A 20,632-nucleotide genomic window follows, 5' to 3' on the forward strand; every position below is an offset into this window, starting at 1 on the left:
GGGCGGCGCGAGTGGGCGCGGGCCCAGAGGGCCAGGTGAGGCGCGGGCCGTGAGTGGTGGGACTGGGTTGGATGAGGTGGGGATGAATGGCGCCCGGGGTTCCTGACTCAGTCCTGGCGCCGCTGTGCGACTCGGCTCTTGACAAGCTACTTCTTTCTCTGAACCTCAGTTTCCTCTCTGTAGAATGGGGATCAGAATCTGGCTATGGCATCCTCTTTATGGGTTGGAGTGAGAAGTCAGCTCGTGCATGTCGGAGCCCCTAGCTCAGCGCCTGGCACACTGTTCACTTGGTTGCTATACTGTTATTGTTTGTATTGTTGATGATGTTTGTACTTGGTGTGGAAGATCTGGGTGTGGGAGCGTGGAATTGGGAGCCAACAGATCTCAGTTCAAGACCTAGCTACACTTTGTGGTAGTGGACCTGTGCCTTCACCTGTCTGAACCTCGTTTTCCTCGTCTATACAACGAAGGCTAATAGCCCCAATATCATAGAGTCATTGTGAGGATGCTGATGAAATGTGCGTGTAAACTCCTTAGCATAGGATCTGACAGTATAGAGCAGGAGCTCAGTGGATTGGGACTATAATAAAAAATGATTCTGAGAGTCATTGGTGTAGATGGGACTTGCAAGGAAGAGAGGAGGAAGGAAGCTCAGAGACGGCGATAGGAAGAACTTGGAATCTGGAGCTAGGCAAATCGACATCCTGCCACTTACTATTTGATAAATTTTGCCAAATCCCTTAGTATTACGTTTTCCTTTTTCTTAAAAACTGATGCATTTTCCTCCAGTCAGTTCATTTGAGAAAGAAAATTTGTATTGCTTTATTAATGGAAAACTAGCATTTTGGCCGTGAGAAGAAGGAAAACTTAACCTGAACTCCAGTGGAAGCAGAACGGTCTATTAAATGGTAGACAGAAACTGAAAGAATTGAAAAGGGAATAACTTGTACTATTGTGGTTCTATGTTGTCAGATCCCATGGACCCTGTTAAGTTATACTCTGTTCTCAGCTCACACTTTGCATATGACTGACATCAGCTTAGTGACTGTCCTACCCTTTTTCTGACTCGCTTAAGATTTATTTAATGCACATGTACAAAACCTGCTGAGCATTGTTCTAAGGGCTTGGCGTTTATAAACTCTTTTAACCCTGCTAAGCACTTTAAGAATAGATAGGCTTATCCTTTTTTCTTTAAGTTGAAGTATAGTTGATGTACAATAACTCCTATCATTCTTATTTTATAGTTGAAGGGAGTGAGATCCAGAAAGGTTAAGCCAGTTGCCCCAGAGTCAGGGTTAGGAAGTGGTAAAATCGAGATTTGGAGCCAAGCCTTCTAAGGGCTTAGGATGAGGAGTCTGGTGCATGGTGATTACTTGAATTTTGGGAGCTGTCATTTTTCTATTATTGTTAATGTTATGTAATCTTCACTGTTCAGAAAGTCAGTGCTGGAGATGGGCTTTTAGTGGTGGAGAGAGGACACTGAGTCCAGCAGGGAATTCTGCAGTTATAGTGGGAGGATACCAGTACTTAGAGCCTCCTAGTAAGTGTTAACTGAAACTTTGCAAAGACAGACCACAGTGCCTGGCGCATAGTAATCCCTTGACCAGTGTCAATCATAGCCACTGACTGACTTGGGTTCAAACCCTGGCCCTGTAGTTACTTGCCGTGTGGCCTCGGACCTGCCACTCTAATCTGTAACTTGGAGATCATTTTTACTTTTTACTGCGGTGGTTGTGAGGAGTCATGGAGATGTGAACATATTCAGTGCCTGGCACGTAAACATTCAGCAGGAGCTCCTGCATGGGCATCGGAATCAGGGAGAACTTGTTTTTGAATCCTAGTAAAGTGCTTGCTAGATGTGGCATTTGGCAAATGACTGCACCACAAGGAGTTGGTTTTTTCATTGATTAAAATGGGGCTAATTATAGTCCTCACTCATGAGGAGGTTGTGAGGCATCAGTGTGATGCCTGGCATTGGTCCTGGTGCATAGTTAGTGCTTGGTATGTGAAATGCTGTTGTTCTGTCTGACTTACTGAAGCCTCTCCATGCCTTGCTCTTTGAGAGATGTTGGTTGTGTTGTCTTTGTCCAGTGGTAAAATCCCGAAGGGAAAAGGGATCTTAGGAGCCAAGTACAGGGTGAAGTGACGTCCGTGGTCATGTTCATCCTACTTGGGAGTAAAGGAGAGAGCCTCACATCTGGGGGCTTTGGGAAGGCTTCACAAAGCAGGTGGCAGCCAAGCAGAGTGATGGAGAGCTTGCCAGGAGGACAGGAGGAGCAAGCATTCCAGGCACAGGTGACATTCTGTGTGAAAAGTGGGTGGCAGGGCTTCCCTGGTGGCGCAGTGGTTGAGAGTCCGCCTGCCGATGCAGGGGACACGGGTTCGTGCCCCGGTCCGGGAAGATCCCACATACCGCGGAGCGGCTGGGCCCATGAGCCGTGGCCGCTGAGCCTGCGCGTCCGGAGCCTGTGCTCCGCAACGGGAGAGGCCACAACAGCGAGAGGCCTGCGTACCGCAAAAAAAAAAAAAAAAAAAAAAAAAAAGTGGGTGGCAGGCAAAGCACTTGGGTGTTAGAGGGAAAGCCGTGGTGGGAGGCCGGGGGAATAAGGAGAACCAGCACTTCTAGAGTAGGTACTTAGTATACACCAGGCACTCTTGAGCGCTTTGTACTTAGAAACTCATCTAACCCCACAGCAGTCCTCTAAGGCAAATAATGTTTGTACCATCCCAGTTTACAGATGGGGACACTGAAGCCCGACTGGTGAAGTCCCTTGCCAAGGTCACACAGCTAGTAAGTGGTAGAGCCAGGTTTGAATCCTGCAAGTCTGGTTCCAGAGTCCTTACTCTTGTACTATCTCTGTGATACCATCATAATGGGGGAGGTGCGGGAACGGGCAGATTGTACGTGATGGTGAACAGAAAGGTGCTGGCCAGTGGGCCTTCTGCACCCTGTAGAGGAGGCGGAGGCGGGGTGGGTGAAAAGGATCAGAACTGGGGGCTGGAGTGGGTGGAGGGGAGCAGTGTGGAGGGAGAGGGCAGGGACTGAGAAGAGGAGGCGGGCCAGGTGGGCAGTTTGGGCCGGGGCAGCACGGGACAGGTGGTCCTGGAGTCAGGTAGTAGCGAAGCGTCAGGTGAGGAAATGATTTCTGTTAGTTCTCTTTCAACACTGCTGTTCATGTGCAGGAGGAAGTCTCCGTTGGGGCTAATGTCTTTAACACCTTTCTGGCACCTGCTGATCTTCCCCAAGAGAAAACTGGTTTTCCATTTCTGCTCTGGGACCCCCTCCTGACTGGTGCCCCGCCTCTCTGCTCTGGCCCCTCACACTTGCCTCCTTTCTCCCTCCCCTGTTCCTGCTGCGCCACGGACATGCCAGATGGGCTCCTGGCTCAGGGCACTGGACTTGCTGTACCTTCTCCTGGAACACTCTTCCTCTGCAAAACTGCACGGCTCACCCCTCCACCTCCTTCAGGCCTCTACATTGTCACTTCAGAGAGCTCTTCTCTGACCACCCATTCAGAACCGCAAGCCCTCCCTTCCCCGGGCCCTCTGTGTTTTCTCCATAACGCGAAAGCCTTTCTGACACCTGATATTGTCCACTGGTTTGCTTGTTTACTCTCTGTCTCCCTGTTTCCCATGTCCCCACCTAGATGCCAAGCTCTGGAGTTTGTTTGTTTTTTGCTGCGCCTTGCGGCATGTGGGATCTTAATTCCCTGACCAGGGATCGAACCTGTGCCCCCTTCAGTGGAAGCGTGGAGTCTTAACCACTGGACCGCCAGGGAAGTCCTCAAGCTCTGGTTTTTGTTAACCTCAGTATTCCTGGCTCCTAGAACAGTGCCTCACACACAGTAGGTTCTCAGGAAAGAGTTTTTGAATGGGTGAATGCAATGAGTATTTAGGGTTAAGGTCTTGGGCAGGGGGTGTCTTTTTTTCTGTCCCTCTCTTATTCCAGCCAGAAACTTGTGAGGTGTGTGGGAATGGAGATGTGGACATTTGCTGCCTCTGGGCCTTATCCGAGGCAGGAGTGATAGTTGTGCTGACAGCTCTGCCCCAGGCTGACTTCCTGCCAGCCGCTCCAGGCTATTCCTGGGCTGTGAGCCCCCAGCCCAGGAACTCTCCTCTGGCAGGCAGACAGGCAGCGAGAGAGGGACGGACACTTAGCCGGCGGCGACTCATGGGGGCTCTCCTCTTGTTCTCTCTTGCAGGCTCCAGGGAGCAGAGTGAAGGCGAGGGAGGATGGTCTCTGTAACCATGGGTGAGTCTTCTCTCTGGGGCCCCCTCTCCCCTCTGCCCTGTGTGAGGTATGACCTTGGTGGCGGGAGCAGGCTGGGGGAGGGAGGGCTGGTCACTGGCAGGAACAGCTGTGCTCCGGGGAACGTGGAGGGAGGGCCAGGGCCTGCTCAGGGCCTATCCCCCTCCGCTCTGTATCTTGGCCTGCTGACAACGTATTTTGGCCATAAAGAACTTCAGGCCATAAAGTCCTGAAGTCCAGCAGATTTCTCATATGACCTCTCAGAGCCTCGATTTTCTCACCTGTAAAATGGAGATAGTAACATCCTGGGACGTTGTAAGGATTAGGAGGTTATTGCATGTGAAATCTTGGGCATGGTTCTCAGCAAATGTTAGCTGTTTTTATTCTCATGAGCTTTATCACCACATTCTCTTCGAACTCTCTACTTGGGGATTGCCAAAGCACAGAGATTATTAGCTGGTAGCTTTTAAATTTTTGGAGATTTGTACATATAGAAAAGTACATAAAACATATTTGTGTGGTCATAAGAGCAATTAAAAGCAAACATCTGAGTGCATCCTTTATGATTCTATTTATATAAAGCACAGAAGCAGGCAAAATCAATCTATGCTGCTAGAAAGTGTTGATTGCCCTTGCGAGGCAGGGAGAAGTGACTGCCTAGGGAATGTGAGGCAGGGGATGCTTCTGGAATGTTGGAAATGTTTTATTTCTTGATCTGGGTACTGGTTACATGGGTATGTTGGTTTATGAAAATGTATCGACTTGTGTGTACTTCTGTGGGTGAAAATGATAGTTCAATAAAAAGGTTTTAAAAAAACACCCCCGGGGCTTCCCTGGTGGCACAGTGGTTGAGGGTCCGCCTGCCGATGCAGGGGACGCGCGTTTGTTCCCTGGTCCGGGGGGATCCCATGTGCCGCGGAGCGGCTGGGCCCGTGAGCTGTGGCCGCTGAGCCTGCGCGTCCGGAGCCGCCTGTGCTCTGCAACGGGAGAGGCCACAACAGTGAGGGGCTCGAGTACCACAAAAAAAAAAAAAAAAAAAGAACTAGAATATTGCCTGCCCCCCTGAGGGCTCCAACGCAATCATACACCCCCTCCCTCCTCCAGATGGAATAAACCACTATCTTCTCTTTGTGATAATCTCTCCTTACCTTTCTTATAGTTGTACCACGAATGAAAACATTCCTATAGACTTGGTTTTGAACTTAAGTGAATGCAATCATGCCATGAGTTCTTTTGCGTCTGGCTTCTGTTGCTCAGCACAGTGTCTGAGAGTCATCTCTGGTGCTGTGTGTAGTTGCAGTTCTTTGCTTTGCACTGTTCCGTAGTATTTATTGTGTGAGCAGCCACCATTTGTTTGTCAATGCTATTGTCGGTGGATATTGCATTGTTTCTGGGTTGCAGACAAGCTGCTGTGAATCTTCTAGTGCATGTCTCCTGGTGTGTACAGCAAGCCACTCCTGAGTCCAAGACACACGTTGTGGCCCATATTAATATTTCTGAAATGGGGGTTCATCTTACAGCTGGTGCTTGTGATCATTTAACTGGCAGCATATTTTCCTCCTTAGTAGGACACGAAATGATGGTGAGGACCAGACAGGAGGACTTTTGCAGTTCCTTGACGTTGCTTCAGGCAGCTAGCTACCCCCAACCTATGTGGTGTTTTTCCTCCCCTTAATAACAGCTTAACTGAGAGGCAGTTCACATTTCATACAATTCACTGAAGCGTACGATTCCATGGTCTTTATATTCTATGTTCGCAGAGTTATGCAACCGTCACCACAATCAATTTCAAAATATTTTCATCACTCCCCGCAAAACCTGAATACCCATTAGCAATCACTCCCCCCTCCCCCCTGCTCTCCCACCCAGTCCCTGGCAACCACTAATCTACTTTCTGTCCCTATAGATCTCTACAGATTTACCTCTTCTGGACATTTCACATAATGGAACTGTTGTGTGGTAGTTTTTGATACTTAGACAAAGGTGCCTGCTTTTGGCTAAGGGAACCCAGGGCACCATGCCTGGACAGGTGGATAGTGCCTGTGAAAAGTAGAAAAAGGTCTGCCTTTCCTCTGGGCTGGTGGAGGATATCCTGAGGGCATGAGCTCCTCACTTGCCTCAGGCCCAGGGAGACTGACCTGTGGCTGGGTGGGCAGGGGCCTCTTCGGGAGGGGATGCGCCTGAGCCCCCTACCCCCCACCCATGCAGTGTCTCATCCAGAGTGTGTCTCTTTCCCTGCTCTGAGCCTCAGTTGTCTTATCAGCAAAATGGGCATAGTAACATCAAATTTCTTCTTATCTAAAATAGCATGGATTGTTATGTACCCTGAGAAAGATTAAAAAAAAATGTTGCCAATTAAATTGTGGCACACCATCAATTGTGAGGTAAATCCTAGTTTCAGAGATACTAAAATTTGAAAAAAAAAGTTCTCCTTGGAACCAATGATCTTCTCTAACACCTGGCCTGACAGGTCAGGGTCAGTTTGAAGGTCACACCCAAGAGGCCAAGAAAGAACTTTGGAAGCAATAAAGCTACATGGATGGGGTCTGCCTGGTCTTGGCTCCATGTGTAGCGGTGGCATCATCATCACCATTATCCCCTTCATCACCATCATCATCATCATGGCTGCAGTGGGTTGAGGACATCCTCTGGGCCACGTGCCACTTAGAGCCCTTTTTGTGGACTTTCTCTTTAGTCTGCACAATGACCAAGGACGTCAGTGCTGTTATCACTAGAATGTCAGCTCCATGAGGAAAGGGACTCTGTCTTGTGCCCTGTGGTATCCCCAGTGCCTAGAGGAGGACCTGGTGTGTGCCAAGTGCTCAGTACCTACTTGTTGAGTGTATTACCCTAGAGGACACTGAAGCACCAAACGTTACCTTGCCCAAAGTCCCTCAGCTGGGAGATGGCAGAGCCAGGATCTGAACCCATGCTCCAAACAAAGCCTATGCTTTGGCCTCACTCTGAGGCCGGGCTGCTTCTGTGTGTGTGTGTGTAGAGGGGGGTTGCTTCTGACACCCAGGGGTCAGCTCTGCAACCCTTCTTTCCATCCGCCTATGAATCCTGTCACCCGCTGGCCCCGCACCTGCTGATGGGGACCTGGGTGGAGAACCCAGAGTCCTGGCTCCCCCAAACCAGTCATTGGCCAAACATGGTGGGGGGTGATTGCTGCGGGTCAGCTCCAGGGTAGAGCTGCAAGGAGAAGGGCAGTATGGAAGCACAGGGGCTGGGGGAGTCTGCTTCTTGTTAGCAGGGTGGCCTGGGGCGAGTCCCCTGACCTCTCCCTGCCTCAATTTCCTCACTGGCAAAATGGGGGCGTCAATGCTGCTTAACTCACAGGGCTGTCAGGCCGGCTTAGTTCCATCGTATATGCAAAGCTCTCAGGCCCAGGGCCTGGCCTTTGATAAGCATTTAATTTGTGGGAGCCGCTGCTGCTGTGGTTTTGCTGCTGCTCTTCTCTAAGGAGAGTAATGTAATAATGAGCCCTGTCCGTGCCCCCACCCCCCAGCCACTTCCGAGTGGATCCAGTTCTTTAAGGAAGCCGGCATTCCTCCGGGACCTGCTGTCAATTACGCAGTGATGTTTGTGGATAATAGGTAAGGCTGCCGAGGGGACGGGGCTGAACTTGGGGAAGGGAGGGGAGTCAGGGGGCTGGCTGGCCCACCCACCCTGGCCCACTTGTGACCTCCCTGCTGACCCTCCCCTGCAGGATCCAGAAGAGCATGCTGCTGGATCTCAACAAGGAAATCATGAATGAGCTGGGCGTGACTGTGGTGGGCGACATCATTGCCATCCTCAAGCATGCCAAGGTGGTGCACCGCCAGGTGGGTGCTCCACTCGACCCCTCTGTCCCTGGACTTAGGGTGGGGTAGAGGGGCAGTGGCAGAGCCGACTGGAGGCTTGGAAGTAAAGGTAGGCAGACTGGATTCTAAGGCTGGTTCCACTGTTTGCTGTGTGACATCGGGCATGTTGCCTAACCTCTCTGAACCTTACTGTCTCCACCTGTAGGATGTACGTAGGCAAACCAGTTTCGCAGGAGGGTTGTGAGTACTAAGTTCTATAACGCCCTAGGACAGTGTAGACAGCAGGCCGCGGTAGGGGCTCGCTATAAGTATTATTATTACTAGTTCTCATCCTCCTCATGATAGTTATCCTTACCAGGACTCTTTCTCTGTCCCCAGAACAGGAGCTTTCTATGTGGGACCCAGTTGGTGGCTTGGCCAACAACATGGTGGTTCCACTCTTGGCCCTTCTGCTTACAGTGACCTTGGACTAGTGATTTCACCTCCCCGAGTCTCTGAAACAGGCTTTTCACACAGCCCTGCTGCATGGGGTCGCTGTGGCCATTTACCAGAGAGTGTATGTGGCACCAAGGGCCAGGCCTGGAGTGAAGAGCTTGTTTAGTTATGGTAGTTTGCACTTACCAAGCACTTGCCATGGCCTGTCAGGCCCTGTCTTCATCCTCTACGACTATGAGCTCACTTACTCTTCCCTCCTCTTGACTGAGGAGGAAGCTTGCTTCAGAGCTGCGCGCTCCAGCGCTCCACTTCACCGAGTGACGGCTGCTGGGGTTATTCTCGTCAATTTTAGTGGCTCCTCCATCCCAGGGACAGGCCTTCGTCTGTCCACCATCCAGGACGAGAGCCCGCAGTGAGGGCTTTCTCAAGCCAGGGGCGTTAGCTGAGTTATCACGGAGGTCACTGAGCAAAATGATTTCTTTAAACTTTTAAATTTGAGACCAATTTTAGATTTACAGAAAAGTTCCAACAGTAGTACAGAAAGTTTCTGTACTTCCTTCACGCAGCTTCCCTTAATGTTAACATCTTCCATAGCCATGGTCCATTTGTCAAAACTAAGAAATGGACATTAGTAGTATGCTATTGTTAACTAAATTATAGACTGTTTGGATTTCATTAGTTTTTCCACTAATGTCCTTTTTCTGTTCCAGGATACCACATGGCATTTACTTCTCACGTCTCCTTAGTCTCTTTTGATTTGGGACAGTTTCCTAGTCTTCCCAGGTTTTTGATGACCTTCACAGTTTTGGAGAGTACTGGTCAGGTGTTCTGTAGCCTGTCCCTCAGTTTGGGTTTGTCCGATGCTTCATTATGATTAGGAGGGAAATGTTTTGAAACCTCTAACAGCTCAGGCTCTGATCCCCCGAGTTTTGCTCAGATATCTGGGTTCCCTCTTCCGCCAGCTCATGCCCCTGTCCCCATGGTAACCAGGCGCCTGTTTTCTTTACAGGACATGTGCAAAGCTGCCACTGAGTCGGTACCCTGCAGCCCCAGCCCCCTTCCAGGCGAGATTCGCCGAGGCGCCTCTAGCGGTGAGTCCCATGTGTTCAGCCCTCCTTTCCTTCATTCTTACACTCCGGCAGTGAAGGGGACACACCTGGAGTTCGCAGAGGTGGAAGCAAAGCCGTCCGAGGCTCTCCTCTCTTAGGTAGTGAGTGGCTGTATATACAATGGATTTTCGTTTGTGGTCGTTCCATTCTACACAGCCACTGCGAACACCGAGTCAGTGAACACTGAATCACTTCTCCCAGGGGAATCCATATTCTCATTATCATCATCTGACCAATACACAACCTTATTTATGTGTGTTTCTGTTCCAAGACACCTTATTTAATATATGGTGTTGATTCATAAACATTGAACTCACAGCCCGCAACACTAAAACTCATGCCTGAACGAAGCTTATTGAATGCACGTATTTTTTCCATAAGGCACATCCCAGCCTTCTTGAACTTGGGACACTAGACAGCACCTTATCACCATGCTTGGGGGCCATTTTAAACAGCAAAGTCACTAACAAAAAGCACAAAGATTTGAAAATAGCAATAAGGAGACCGTAAATAGACTGTGGCACTAAATAGACTTGTTTACTAAGTGAGAACTGCAACAGGAAGGCAGAGCGTCACCTTGTTTGACCTCAGTTGGGAACGTGTGTCGGGCGACTCAAGTTTTTTGCCTCTCTGTGCATGTCTGTGAATGACCACAGAGCACCACGAGTATTGGTTTTGAGGTTACGAATAAATCTGTGAACAGGCGAATTTACAAAATGGAATCTGAATGGTAAGAATCAACTGTATTTATACTTTTGTTTTTTTCAGCAGTGTGACACTTAAAAAATTTAACATACGTATTAATTAGCTTTCGCTGCTTAACAAGCCACCACAAAACTGGCTTAAACACAGACTTTTTTTGTGTGTGTGTGGTACGCGGGCCTCTCACTGTTGTGGCCTCTCCCGTTGCGGAGCACAGGCTCCGGACGCGCAGGCTCAGCGGCCATGGCTCACGGGCCCAGCCGCTCCACAGCATGTGGGATCCTCCCCGACCGGGGCACGAACCCGTGTCCCCTGCATCGGCAGGCGGACTCTCAACCACTGCGCCACCAGGAAGCCCCAAACACAGACTTTTAAAAAAATTTTTTATTGAAATATAGTTGATTTACAACATTGTGTTAGTTTCAGGTATACAGCAAAGCGATTCAGTTATACACGCACACACACACACACACACACACACACACACACTCACACACATATATATCTTAGTTCCCTGATCAAGGATTGAACCTGTGCCCCCTGCAGTGGAACGAAAGCTCGGAATCCTAACCACTGGACCGCCAGGGAACTCCCTATATATATATATTTTTCCAGATTCTTTTCCATTATAGGTTATTATAAAATAGTGACTATAGTTCCCTGTGCTACACAGCAGGTCCTTGTTAGTTATCTACTCCATATATAGTAGTGTGTATATTTGAATCCCAAAGTCCTAAATTATCCAGCCCCCCCCTTTCCCCTTTGGTAACTATAAGTGTGTTTTCTCTGTCTGTGAGTCTATTTCTGTTTAGTAAATAAGTTCATTTGTATCATTTTTTTTAAGTCTGTCTGATTTACTTCACTTAGTATGATAATCTCTAGGTCCATCCATGTTGCTGAAAACACAGACTTTTATTTCTCATGATTCTGTGACTTGGCTGGTCACTTCTGCTCTGGGACAGCTCAGCTGATCTCAGTGGTCACTTGGCAGCTCCTAGATCTCTTGATCTAGGATGGCCTCCCTCACACATCTGATGGTTGGCTTGGTGTCATCTGGGCCAAAAGAGGTGACTTGGCCACATGTCTCTCATTACCCAGCAGGCTAGCCCAGGCTCATCTACACTGTGGTGATTGTAGGGTTCCCAAAAGCAGCATAAGAAGGCAGGACCCAATGTGCAAAGCACCTCTTAGGTCTCTGCTTGTATAACATTTGCTTCTGTCCCATTGGCCAAAGCCAGTCACATGGCTAAGCCCAGCGTCAGTGTGGTCAGGGCCTACCCAAAGGCATGGACGAAGGGAGGTTGAACAAATTGGGTTCGTTTCTTCAATGGTCTCCCTCAACTGACATACAGAAAAGGGTTCCGATGACAAAGGGGCAGCTGAATGACTTTTCACAAATGGAGCACGCGTGTAGCCTGCAGCATCCAAATCCAGAAACAGAAAAGATGACTGACATCACTCACCACCTCTCAAGGGTATCCACTGCCCTGATTTCTAACAGCTTAGGTTAGTTTTGCCAGTCTTTCAAACCTATATAAATGTAATCAGGTAGTATGTACTTTTTATGCCATTTTGAGTATCTTAAATAGTTTAAAATAAGTTTAAAAAATTAAAACAAAAATACTGATGGAGAAAATAGGCAGCTAAAAGAGTAGGGGAAACAGGCACAGATGGAAAAGGGTGGAGAAGCATACCCCAAAACATTCCGGTCACTTGTGTACACTTTGTAATATTGAACACGTGTGTCCGCACTGGGAGAAACAAAGAACAGTTCGTTGTACTCTGGCATCTGACTGCAGCTCAGCTTCAGTCGCTCACAGACAGAGCTGTTTTCCCTCCACCCAGGTGATGCTCACCTGGTGTGAGAAAACATCATATCCCTTTTAAGCAAGACCTTGCCCTCTGTGGCCATTGCAAGAGGCAGGCCCTCTCAACTGCTTATGTTTTGTAGCAGAAAATCCCGATCGTGTTGCATTTGGCCTGTCAGAGTGCTGTGAGCGGAGGCTCTGGGTGCAGATTCCACACAGCCACTCATCAGAAAGCCACCCCTGGGAATTCCCTGGCAGTCCAGTGGTTAGGACTCGGCGATTTCACTGCTGGGGCCTGGGCGAGGCCAAAAAAAAAAAAAAGAAAGAAAGCCACCCCTATTGGGCTGAAGAAATGTCTTGGGAAGATCACGGGAGGGTGTATGCCAAATCATCAACAGCAGTGAGCAGGCCTGAAAACTGACCATTTCTTCCTGGGTGGTGGGGAGGGAGAAGGTCTTGTTGGGAAGGGCCAATCCCCGGCCTTCTGGGTGCCAACAGTGCTCCAGTTCCTGACCTGGGTGGTGGGTATATGGGAATTGATGTTAAATGATCTGTGTGGGTTTGATGTATTTTTCTGTATGCTGTAGTTATAATTTAAAAAGTAACCAAGCAATATGGAATTATAATCAGGTGTTGAGGGTCATTATGGGGGACTTCAGGAGGCTTTGAGAGACAGCACATGGCAGAAAGAGAGAAGGCTTTCTTGGGGTTAGGTAGGACAAAATACCAAAGTCTGAAAGCCACTGTGGGGCGGGGGTTGGTGCTGGGCCTGCTGAGCAAGTGGTAGTAGCGTGAAGGTTCCCCCTCTCCCCTCCCTGCAGGGCTTCCCCAAGAGCTCAGCAAACCCGCACCCTGAAGCTAGCAGCAGCTGCACCTGGAGACACTATCCGTCTCCTCCCCCCACTGGAGTTGGCCCTCCAGTCTGCTCGCTGTAGCCCACCTTGCACCCTGGGACATCCCTTCTGCTCCACAGAATTCAGGGGGGCCAGAGACTGCTTTCCACCCCTGAGGGAGGTCACCTCTTTTCTTGCCCCAGCCCAACTGGAGCCAGACCCACAATGCCCAGGGCCCTGGCTGAGTGACCCCACTCCCCGAGTCTCAGTTTCTTCATCTATAAAATTGGTTTACAGTGGAGCGTGTCTAGTAGGGGTGTTGGGACTTTTGGTGACCATGTTCATCTTTTCAGTAGATGTTTACTGAAGACCTGTGAAGTGCCAGAAACTGTGGTTGGCACTGGGGATACAGTGATAAACAGACAGTATCTCCTCGTGGGCCTTGCAGTCTTGTGGGAGAGTCTACCAGTAAACAAATAAATGTAATTTTAATGTCAAGCAGTAATAAGGGCAGGGAAGTATTCTCTGAGGAGATGCCGTCTGAGAGGAGACCTGAATGCAGAGCCAGAGCAAGCCCATTGCTTCTAGGGGAGCTGCACACCAGACCTGTGAACAGCAAGTGCCCTGAGTGGGCATGTACTTGCTGAGTGAGGAAGATCCTGGAGGCCAGCTTGGTGGAGGGAGAGGGGAGGGAAGAGCTCAGTGCAGGGCTGGGTAACTGATAGGTGAAATGTGCTAGGAACCCATCTGGTCTGGGGCCTCAGGAAAGGCCCCCAGGGCAGGGAGGGGCGGGCTAGTTCCTGGGAAGACAGGCCCACCCCAAGCATGCTCGTCTTGACAGTGCAGCCATAGGGTGCATCTGGCTGCCCTTTCCCCGTGCGATCCCAAGGTTGCCTTCCCCATCCTGACCCCCTTTCCAGGGCCTCGCCCCACTGGACTCTCTCCTCTTTCCTCCTGGCAGCCGCCTCCCGGATGATCACCAATAGCCTGAACCGAGATTCCCCACCCGGCACTCCCCCCAGGCGGCCGGACACCAGCACCTCCAAGATCTCTGTCACCGTGTCCAACAAGATGGCAGCAAAGAGTGCCAAGGCTGCCGGTGAGGGGACTCAGGCAGGTGGTGGGAGGAGCTGGGGGCAAATGTGGGCTGGCAGACGGTATTTGGGGGACATGTTCCCAACGTTGCAGGGTGCTTTGGAGGCCACAAGGTGTCCAGAGTGTTCAGACTTGGTCAGATCACTGCACCTCTGTGGACTTCACTGTAGAAGGGGGCTGGTGACACCTTCCCCAGAGGATGGCTGGAAGCACTTGAGATGGTGTCTTTAAGCGTCGTAGGTGCACTGCAGTTCTCATGCGGTGGCTGTTTCAGTCTTTTTGTACTTTTTATTTTATTGTGGTAAGAACACTTAACGTGAGCTCTACCCTCTTCACAAAGTTTTAAGTGTACATACAGTATTGTTGACTATGGGTGGTTCAGTCTTTTTTAACAGATGGTCACTGAGCCCCGAAGTGGTGCCCGGCCCTGTGCTTGATGCCTGGGGTCAAAGGTAAAGAAGCTATCTTTCCTCTTAGCGGCCAGAGGGATCCTTTAAAACCTTTAATCTGATCCTTTCACACCCTTGTCTAGAACTCTCCAGGGCTTCCCATTGTTCCACTAATAAAGTTGTCTTCCCCTGTGGCCTTACTGGGCCCTGCGACACGTGGATTCACATCTCGCTTGCTGCCTCGGTTCCCCTCCAGGCTCCTTCCTGTTGTGGGGCCTTTGCCCTGATGTTCCCTTCTCCCAGACCTTCTTCCTCCACAGACTTTTCCATGCTTGGCCGCTGTTCCTCTTCCAGTTCTCAGCTGGTAAGCTGGGAATGGGACTCCGGCCTTTGGGTTTCCAGGCCCTCCTTCTGTCCGTCACGCTCTCCTGCCTTTGTTGGACCCATCTCCACAGCAGTGATCTTGGCCCAAGTTGAAACTGAGGCCCAGGGTTGGGGCTTGGCAGTCCTGGCCCGCAGCCCCATCACGCCCTGTCCACCTCCATCACACGTGCCCCCTTTTGGCCACGTGTGTCTGCACGTGCCTCACCCTCCTTCTGATCTTTTGATTTGTATGCCATGAGCAAGAAAGTTAATATTCATTTCTAAAGTATTGAAAAGATGGGGAGCCTGGGAGGGACTGGCTCTCTTCGACTCAACACATTTGAGGAGAGTCTTTTAAATTGAGGTGTAATTTACTTATGCACGATGCACAGATTGTAAGTATATACCTTGATTAATTTTTAAAAAGTGATTACACCTGTGAAAGCACCACCTAGATGGCTTTTCCACCACCCAGCAGTTTCCCCATCTGAGGGGATTCTGGCTGGACTGGGAGGTGAGCCTGCTGGGGGACAGAGGGCCAGAGCCACAGAGAGCCTGGGAGGCCCGCCACAGCCTTCTGCGACCGCACTGTGCCCAGACCCCTGAGTTTCCCGGTGGTTCAGCCAGTGGCCTGGGGGGTGGCTGGGAGGATAAGGGATTCCAGTCACGTGAATGCATGGCGATAAAGGGCACATGTGTGCCCTTTGCAGGGTGTCCAGCCCCCACCCCAGGAGAACATTCCATCCCAAACGATGCTCACCACCCCCTCCTCCTCCAGCAGCCCTGGCCCGCCAGGAGGAGGAGAGCTTGACTGGTCCCACCAAGCGGCGCCGGGTCACGGCCGAGATGGAGGGGAAGTACATTATCAACATGCCCAAAGGCACCACCCCCCGGACCCGTAAGATCCTGGAGCAGCAGCAGGCAGTGAAAGGTACTGGCCCCGGTGGGGACTGGGGGGCACAGACTGTGTTTCGCTTTTGCTGCATCTTGCAGGGTTGGTCACGTCCTACAGGCATTGGCCCAGAAGCAGGCTCTGATGGGGTCCAGGGGGCCTTGGACCAAGGGGACAGTGATGGTGACCATAGTAGTGGGGGACTCATCACTGCCCCTGTCCTCTTGTCCTGCAGTTAGTGTAGCAGGGCTCCTCGGTGCCTCAGCTGGCGCCTCTTCCCCGAGGGACCGTGGCACGGATTCAGTGCTAGCCTGCCTGTTAAGTGAGTGATTGTGCCTGGCTGAGGGCAGATGCCCAAAACAGTAGGAACCATCGTTACAAGCCAGAGGTGTCTGGATGAGGTTCAGTCCATAGCTGGGATTTGAATCTGGTGGTGCAGAGATGGTCTTCCTAACAGTGTTCCATTTAGAATATTGTAAACATTCTCATGGAAAAACATCCAGTGGATGCCAAAGCATGTACAGTAAAACCAAACTCTCTCCCCTCACTCCCATATCCCACACATATTGTTAACCTTTCCAGACCAGCTGCATCTGTTTGTACATTTACACATATCTGGGCATTTTTTTCTTTTTAAGCACAAATAGCATTTTCCTATATGTATTTTTCTATAACTTTTTTATTGAAGATCTTTTCATCTTCTTCATTCTTTTTTTTTTTCTTTGCGGTACGCGGGCCTCTCATTGCTGTGGCCTCTCCTGTTGCAGAGCACAGGCTCCGGACGCGCAGGCTCAGCGGCCATGGCTTACGGGCCCAGCCGCTCCGCGGCATGTGGGATCTTCCCGGACCAGGGCACGAACCCGTGTCCCCTGCATCGGCAGGCGGACTCTCAACCACTGCGCCACCAGGGAAGCCCCTTCTTCATTCTTTTTAATGGTCGTTTAATATTTTCATAGTACTTCTATACTGTAATCTAGTAAGCATTCTCCTGTTAATGGCTCTTTAGGCTGTTATTTAGGGAGAGCATTACCATTCATCAGATTCTCTGAGAGGCCTATGGCCCGAAAAAGAGGGAAAGGAACCAGAAGGGATTAAGAACTCTTCCCGCACATACACTTCATGAACTGGTACGAAGGTGTGAGGACCGGAAGTGTCCATTTTAGTTGCTCCTTCCCACATTTGACACTAGCCAGAAGTGTGTGGGTTAAGGTCAGTGTTAGCTGACAACATAGACGTAAAACCTAACTGGGCCCAGTCGGTGCCTGCTTGGACCAGAGCTGCCTGGGGTCTGGGCTGGCTGTGTCGACCCCTCCCTGTCTGCACGGCGCTCAACCAGGCCTGGGCCCACAGGGCCGCCCAGCAGGCTCTGGCTGATGGCCTCGCTTCCCTCCCAGGTCCCCACAGGACGTCTGTGTTTGACCGCCTTGGCGCCGAGACCAAGGCAGACACGACGACGGGGAATAAAGTGAGTTGGAAATGGGGGAGCCGCTGGGGACTCTCAAATTCTTGTCTTCCCTGGGTGTTGTTGCTGTCATTTCCCACATACATCTCACCCTGTCTCACCCACCTTTCCAGGCCCAGTGCCCTTCTCTGCACTGGTGGCTTCCCTGTCTGTCTTCTATCCCGACCTCTCTCCCGATTTCCAGCCCCGGGGGTCTGGCAACTCATGGATGCCGCCCTCGGACCCCTCCCACCACCATGTCCCCAAATTGTCCTCAGCATCTTCCCCCAAAGCAAATCCTCCCCTGGGCCCTGTCTCGGGTGCCCCACCGTCCCCACTCCAGGCAGTCTTGAGTCTGATGGGGCCATCTGTCCCCACCTGTCTCCCACCTCTCCCTGCCTGCGTAGGTCAGTGGCCTCCTAGCTGGTCTCTGCACAGCTCCTGTGAACCCCTCCAGCCCTTCTCCCACAGCGGCAGCACGTGCTGCCTCCAGGACAGGCCCTCCCCCCTCGCCCTCGGGAAACCCTTCAGAGGCTTTTCGCCACGTGCTCAGGCACAGCCCGCTCTTCTTCCTCCATCTGCGGTCCTGCAGGCCTAACCACGGCATGTGCTTGGGAGACGCAGCCTGAGCCCACCGCCTGGCACAAATCCGTCTCTGCCACCGCCTGGCTGCGTGGCCTCGACCGTGTCACTTAAGCCCTTTGTACCTCAGTTTCCTCCTCCGTATAGTACCTCACAGCGTGGTCGTGAGGACTGAGTGAGGTATAGCTTCGTAGCGCGGGGGCTGTCTGGTGCAGTGGTGAGCATCTTTATTTATTTATTTTTAAATTTTAAAATTTTCATTTTATTATTTTTGGCTGCGTTGGGTCTTCGTTGCCGCGCGCGGGCTTTCTCTAGTTGCGGCGAGCAGGGGCCACTCTTCGTTGTGGTGCGCAGGCTTCTCACTGCGGTGGCTTCTCGTTGCCGAGCGTGGGCTCTAGGCGCGTGGGCTTTAGTGGTTGTGGCACGCGGGCTCAGTAGTTGTGACTCGCGGGCTCTAGAGCGCAGGCTCAGTAGCTGTGGCACACAGGCTTAGTTGCTCCACGGCATGTGGGGTCTTCCCGGACCAGGGCTCGAACCCGTGTCCCCTGCGTTGGCAGGCGGATTCTTAACCACTGCACCACCAGCGAAGCCCTGGTGAGCATCTTTAAGTGGCACCTTTGAGTAACTCTGGTGGAGCTCTCCAGCCGCACATAGTGAGTGTGCCGTAAATATGATTCTTATTCCTGCCTTGGGGACTTAGACGGCACTCTTTACTCTCTTAACCGTTGATGCCTCAGAGAAGGCTGTCCTGAACTCCAAGAGGAGATGAGGCCTCCCTGTCCCCTGCTCTCCAGCGCTCCCCTCTCCTCCCAAGAACACTAATTAAGGCTCATGGGATCTTAATTCCCAGGGATTGAACCTGGGCCCTTGGCAGTGAGAGTCCTAACCACTGAACCTCCAGGGAATTCCCTCTCGTAATTAGAGAATTACTTGTGCTATATCCGATGCTGGGTCTGTTTTCCCCACTGGACTGTGAACCCCCTGAGAGCAGGACCAGGCCTGTCTTGGTCACCGCTGGGTCCCCAGCACTGCCCAACACAGGGCCCGGTATTGACCTGGGACTCAGAGAATGTCTGTGGAGCGAATGACCAAATTAGCCTTTTCTCTCACGTTCACCTGTAGACCTTTGCAAATGGTCTTCCCTTTCACCTCCCCTCCCCCTCCCTCTTGATTCGACTCACTTCCACTCGGCTTTCAGATCTCATCTCTGATGTCCCTCTCCACGGAGCCTTCCTCTCCTGGTCTCCTCCAGCTCCCTGGGCTTGCCCTCTCCTGACTCTGATCACTGTCTAGTGTGTCACCGATGGGTGTTTTTCCTGACTGTGAGCCCCGTGAGGTAGGCACAGATGAGGCAGCTCTCTGTGAATGCATGTTGAGTGACTAAGTGACTCACTTGTCCTGTCTCTGACCTCCACAGCCCACAGGAGTCTTCAGCCGCCTGGGGGCCACCCCAGAGATGGACGAGGATCTGGCTTGGGACAGTGACAACGACAGCAGCAGCTCTGTCCTGCAGTATGCCGGGGTCCTGAAGAAGCTAGGCCGGGCCCCAGCCAAAGCCAGTCCCCAGCCCGCACTAACTGTCAAAGCCAAGGCCACAAGCTCGGCGGCACCGGCTGCCGCCCCAACGCTGCGGCGCCTGGCTTTTTCCTCACGACCTGGGCTCGAGAGGAAGCCGGAGTCCCTATCCAAAGTCAGCATCATCCAGAGACTGGGCAAGGCTGCCCTCGTGCCGGAGGCCCAGGACAGCCAGGTCACGAGCACCAAGAGTAAGTCCTCGGCTGAGGTCAAGGTCACCATTAAGAGGACTCTGGTGGGGCCCCGGGGGAGCAGCTCCAGCGAGGGCCTTGGTGCCCAGATGGACCACGCGGGCACTGTGAGCGTGTTCAAAAGACTGGGCCGCAGGACCTTCTAGCCCAAGGGCGGGGCGCAGGCCCCTCTCCAGACTCCAGGCTCCATCAGAGTCTTCAGCGAGGGCGCGCTCACGCCTCCCTGCCGGCTGCTGGATGACACTGCTTGTCTCCCTCAGGCATTCTGCCAGCCTGAGCTTTCTGGGGATTCACCCAGTTTTTCTGAGTCTGAGATGGTCATTGTGGCCCGGCCTTGCCGCTCTGGGACTTTCCCTTCTCTCCCGTCCTCTGTTCTCTCCTCTCTGACCGTGGCCTTGGCAGGACACACTTTTCTACCTCTCCAAGTGCCAAGTGCCCTTTTCCTGTCCTCCATTCCCCATCCTCCCTCTCAGCAACATCTGCTGCCTCAAACCCTGGCTCCGGGCCTCCCTGTCCCCCAGGGTGGGTGTCGTCTGAAGGGGCTCCCGTGTCCCCCACCCCCCTGGCTTCCTCGCTGCCCTCCCTCCTCTGCCCCCTCCCCCGGATGCTGTGACTTCTCTCTCTCCGTCTCTTCACTCTGTTCATTTCTTTTCTGTTTTCTGTCCGTGTGGCAAGGCCCGACTGTCCGCTGCGTCCTGCCTGACCCTCCTGCACCTCCGGCCTCCCAGCGGCCCCCTCGTCGGCGGCGGTGGCGTCGAGCCTGTAGAGACTGTTAGCCGCCGTCACTCCTAGGCTGGAGGGACGTCCCCAGACCCCAGGCTGCAGCTGGGGCACCTGCCTGGGCATCTTTTTCCCTGAAAGTCGGTGGCGGGTGGCGCGTAAGGGGCACGAAGGAGGGAAGCCAGCACCGAGAGAAGAAAACAGCTATTTTAATATATTTTTGTGACTTTCAGACTGTTTCCCTCCCCTCCTTCAGGGCGAGTCGCAGGACTGTTTTTCACGTGAAGCACAGTGTGGGCAGGGCACCCACGAAGGGTTGGGCCTCGTCTCTGAGGGTCAAGCTCCCCACATACATAGGTGGGCCATGTCTTTGCTGCAGGCCCCGAGGTGAAGGGAGTCACGGTCATGGTCATCATCTAGTTGGGCCTCCTCCTCCCTTCGGCAA

At 51.9% G+C, this 20,632-nt stretch overlaps 1 protein-coding gene across 5 annotated transcripts; it reads left to right on the forward strand.

Annotated features, from left to right (window-relative positions):
• The first annotated feature begins 5 nt into the window (after positions 1-5).
• C19H19orf47 (chromosome 19 C19orf47 homolog) lies at positions 6-20,419 on the forward strand. Of its 5 annotated transcripts, XM_060085540.1 has the most exons (11): positions 1,895-2,295; positions 2,732-2,791; positions 3,648-3,845; positions 4,203-4,252; positions 7,758-7,845; positions 7,959-8,073; positions 9,497-9,578; positions 13,901-14,038; positions 15,565-15,717; positions 17,073-17,143; positions 19,119-20,419. In XM_060085540.1, exons 4-11 carry the CDS (start codon positions 4,234-4,236, stop codon positions 19,611-19,613), a joined length of 1,161 nt encoding a protein of 386 aa, XP_059941523.1. In that variant the 5' UTR covers positions 1,895-2,295; positions 2,732-2,791; positions 3,648-3,845; positions 4,203-4,233; the 3' UTR covers positions 19,614-20,419. The 5 variants fall into 5 exon arrangements, with proteins under 5 accessions (XP_059941524.1, XP_059941521.1, XP_059941523.1 ...); XM_060085538.1 differs by lacking the exon at positions 3,648-3,845 and having other exon boundaries at positions 1,894-2,295; positions 15,568-15,717; XM_060085539.1 differs by lacking the exon at positions 3,648-3,845.
• The last annotated feature ends 213 nt before the right edge of the window (positions 20,420-20,632 follow it).

The sequence above is a fragment of the Mesoplodon densirostris genome, chromosome 19, assembly GCF_025265405.1.
Source record: "Mesoplodon densirostris isolate mMesDen1 chromosome 19, mMesDen1 primary haplotype, whole genome shotgun sequence".
Classification (NCBI taxonomy): domain Eukaryota; kingdom Metazoa; phylum Chordata; class Mammalia; order Artiodactyla; family Ziphiidae; genus Mesoplodon; species Mesoplodon densirostris.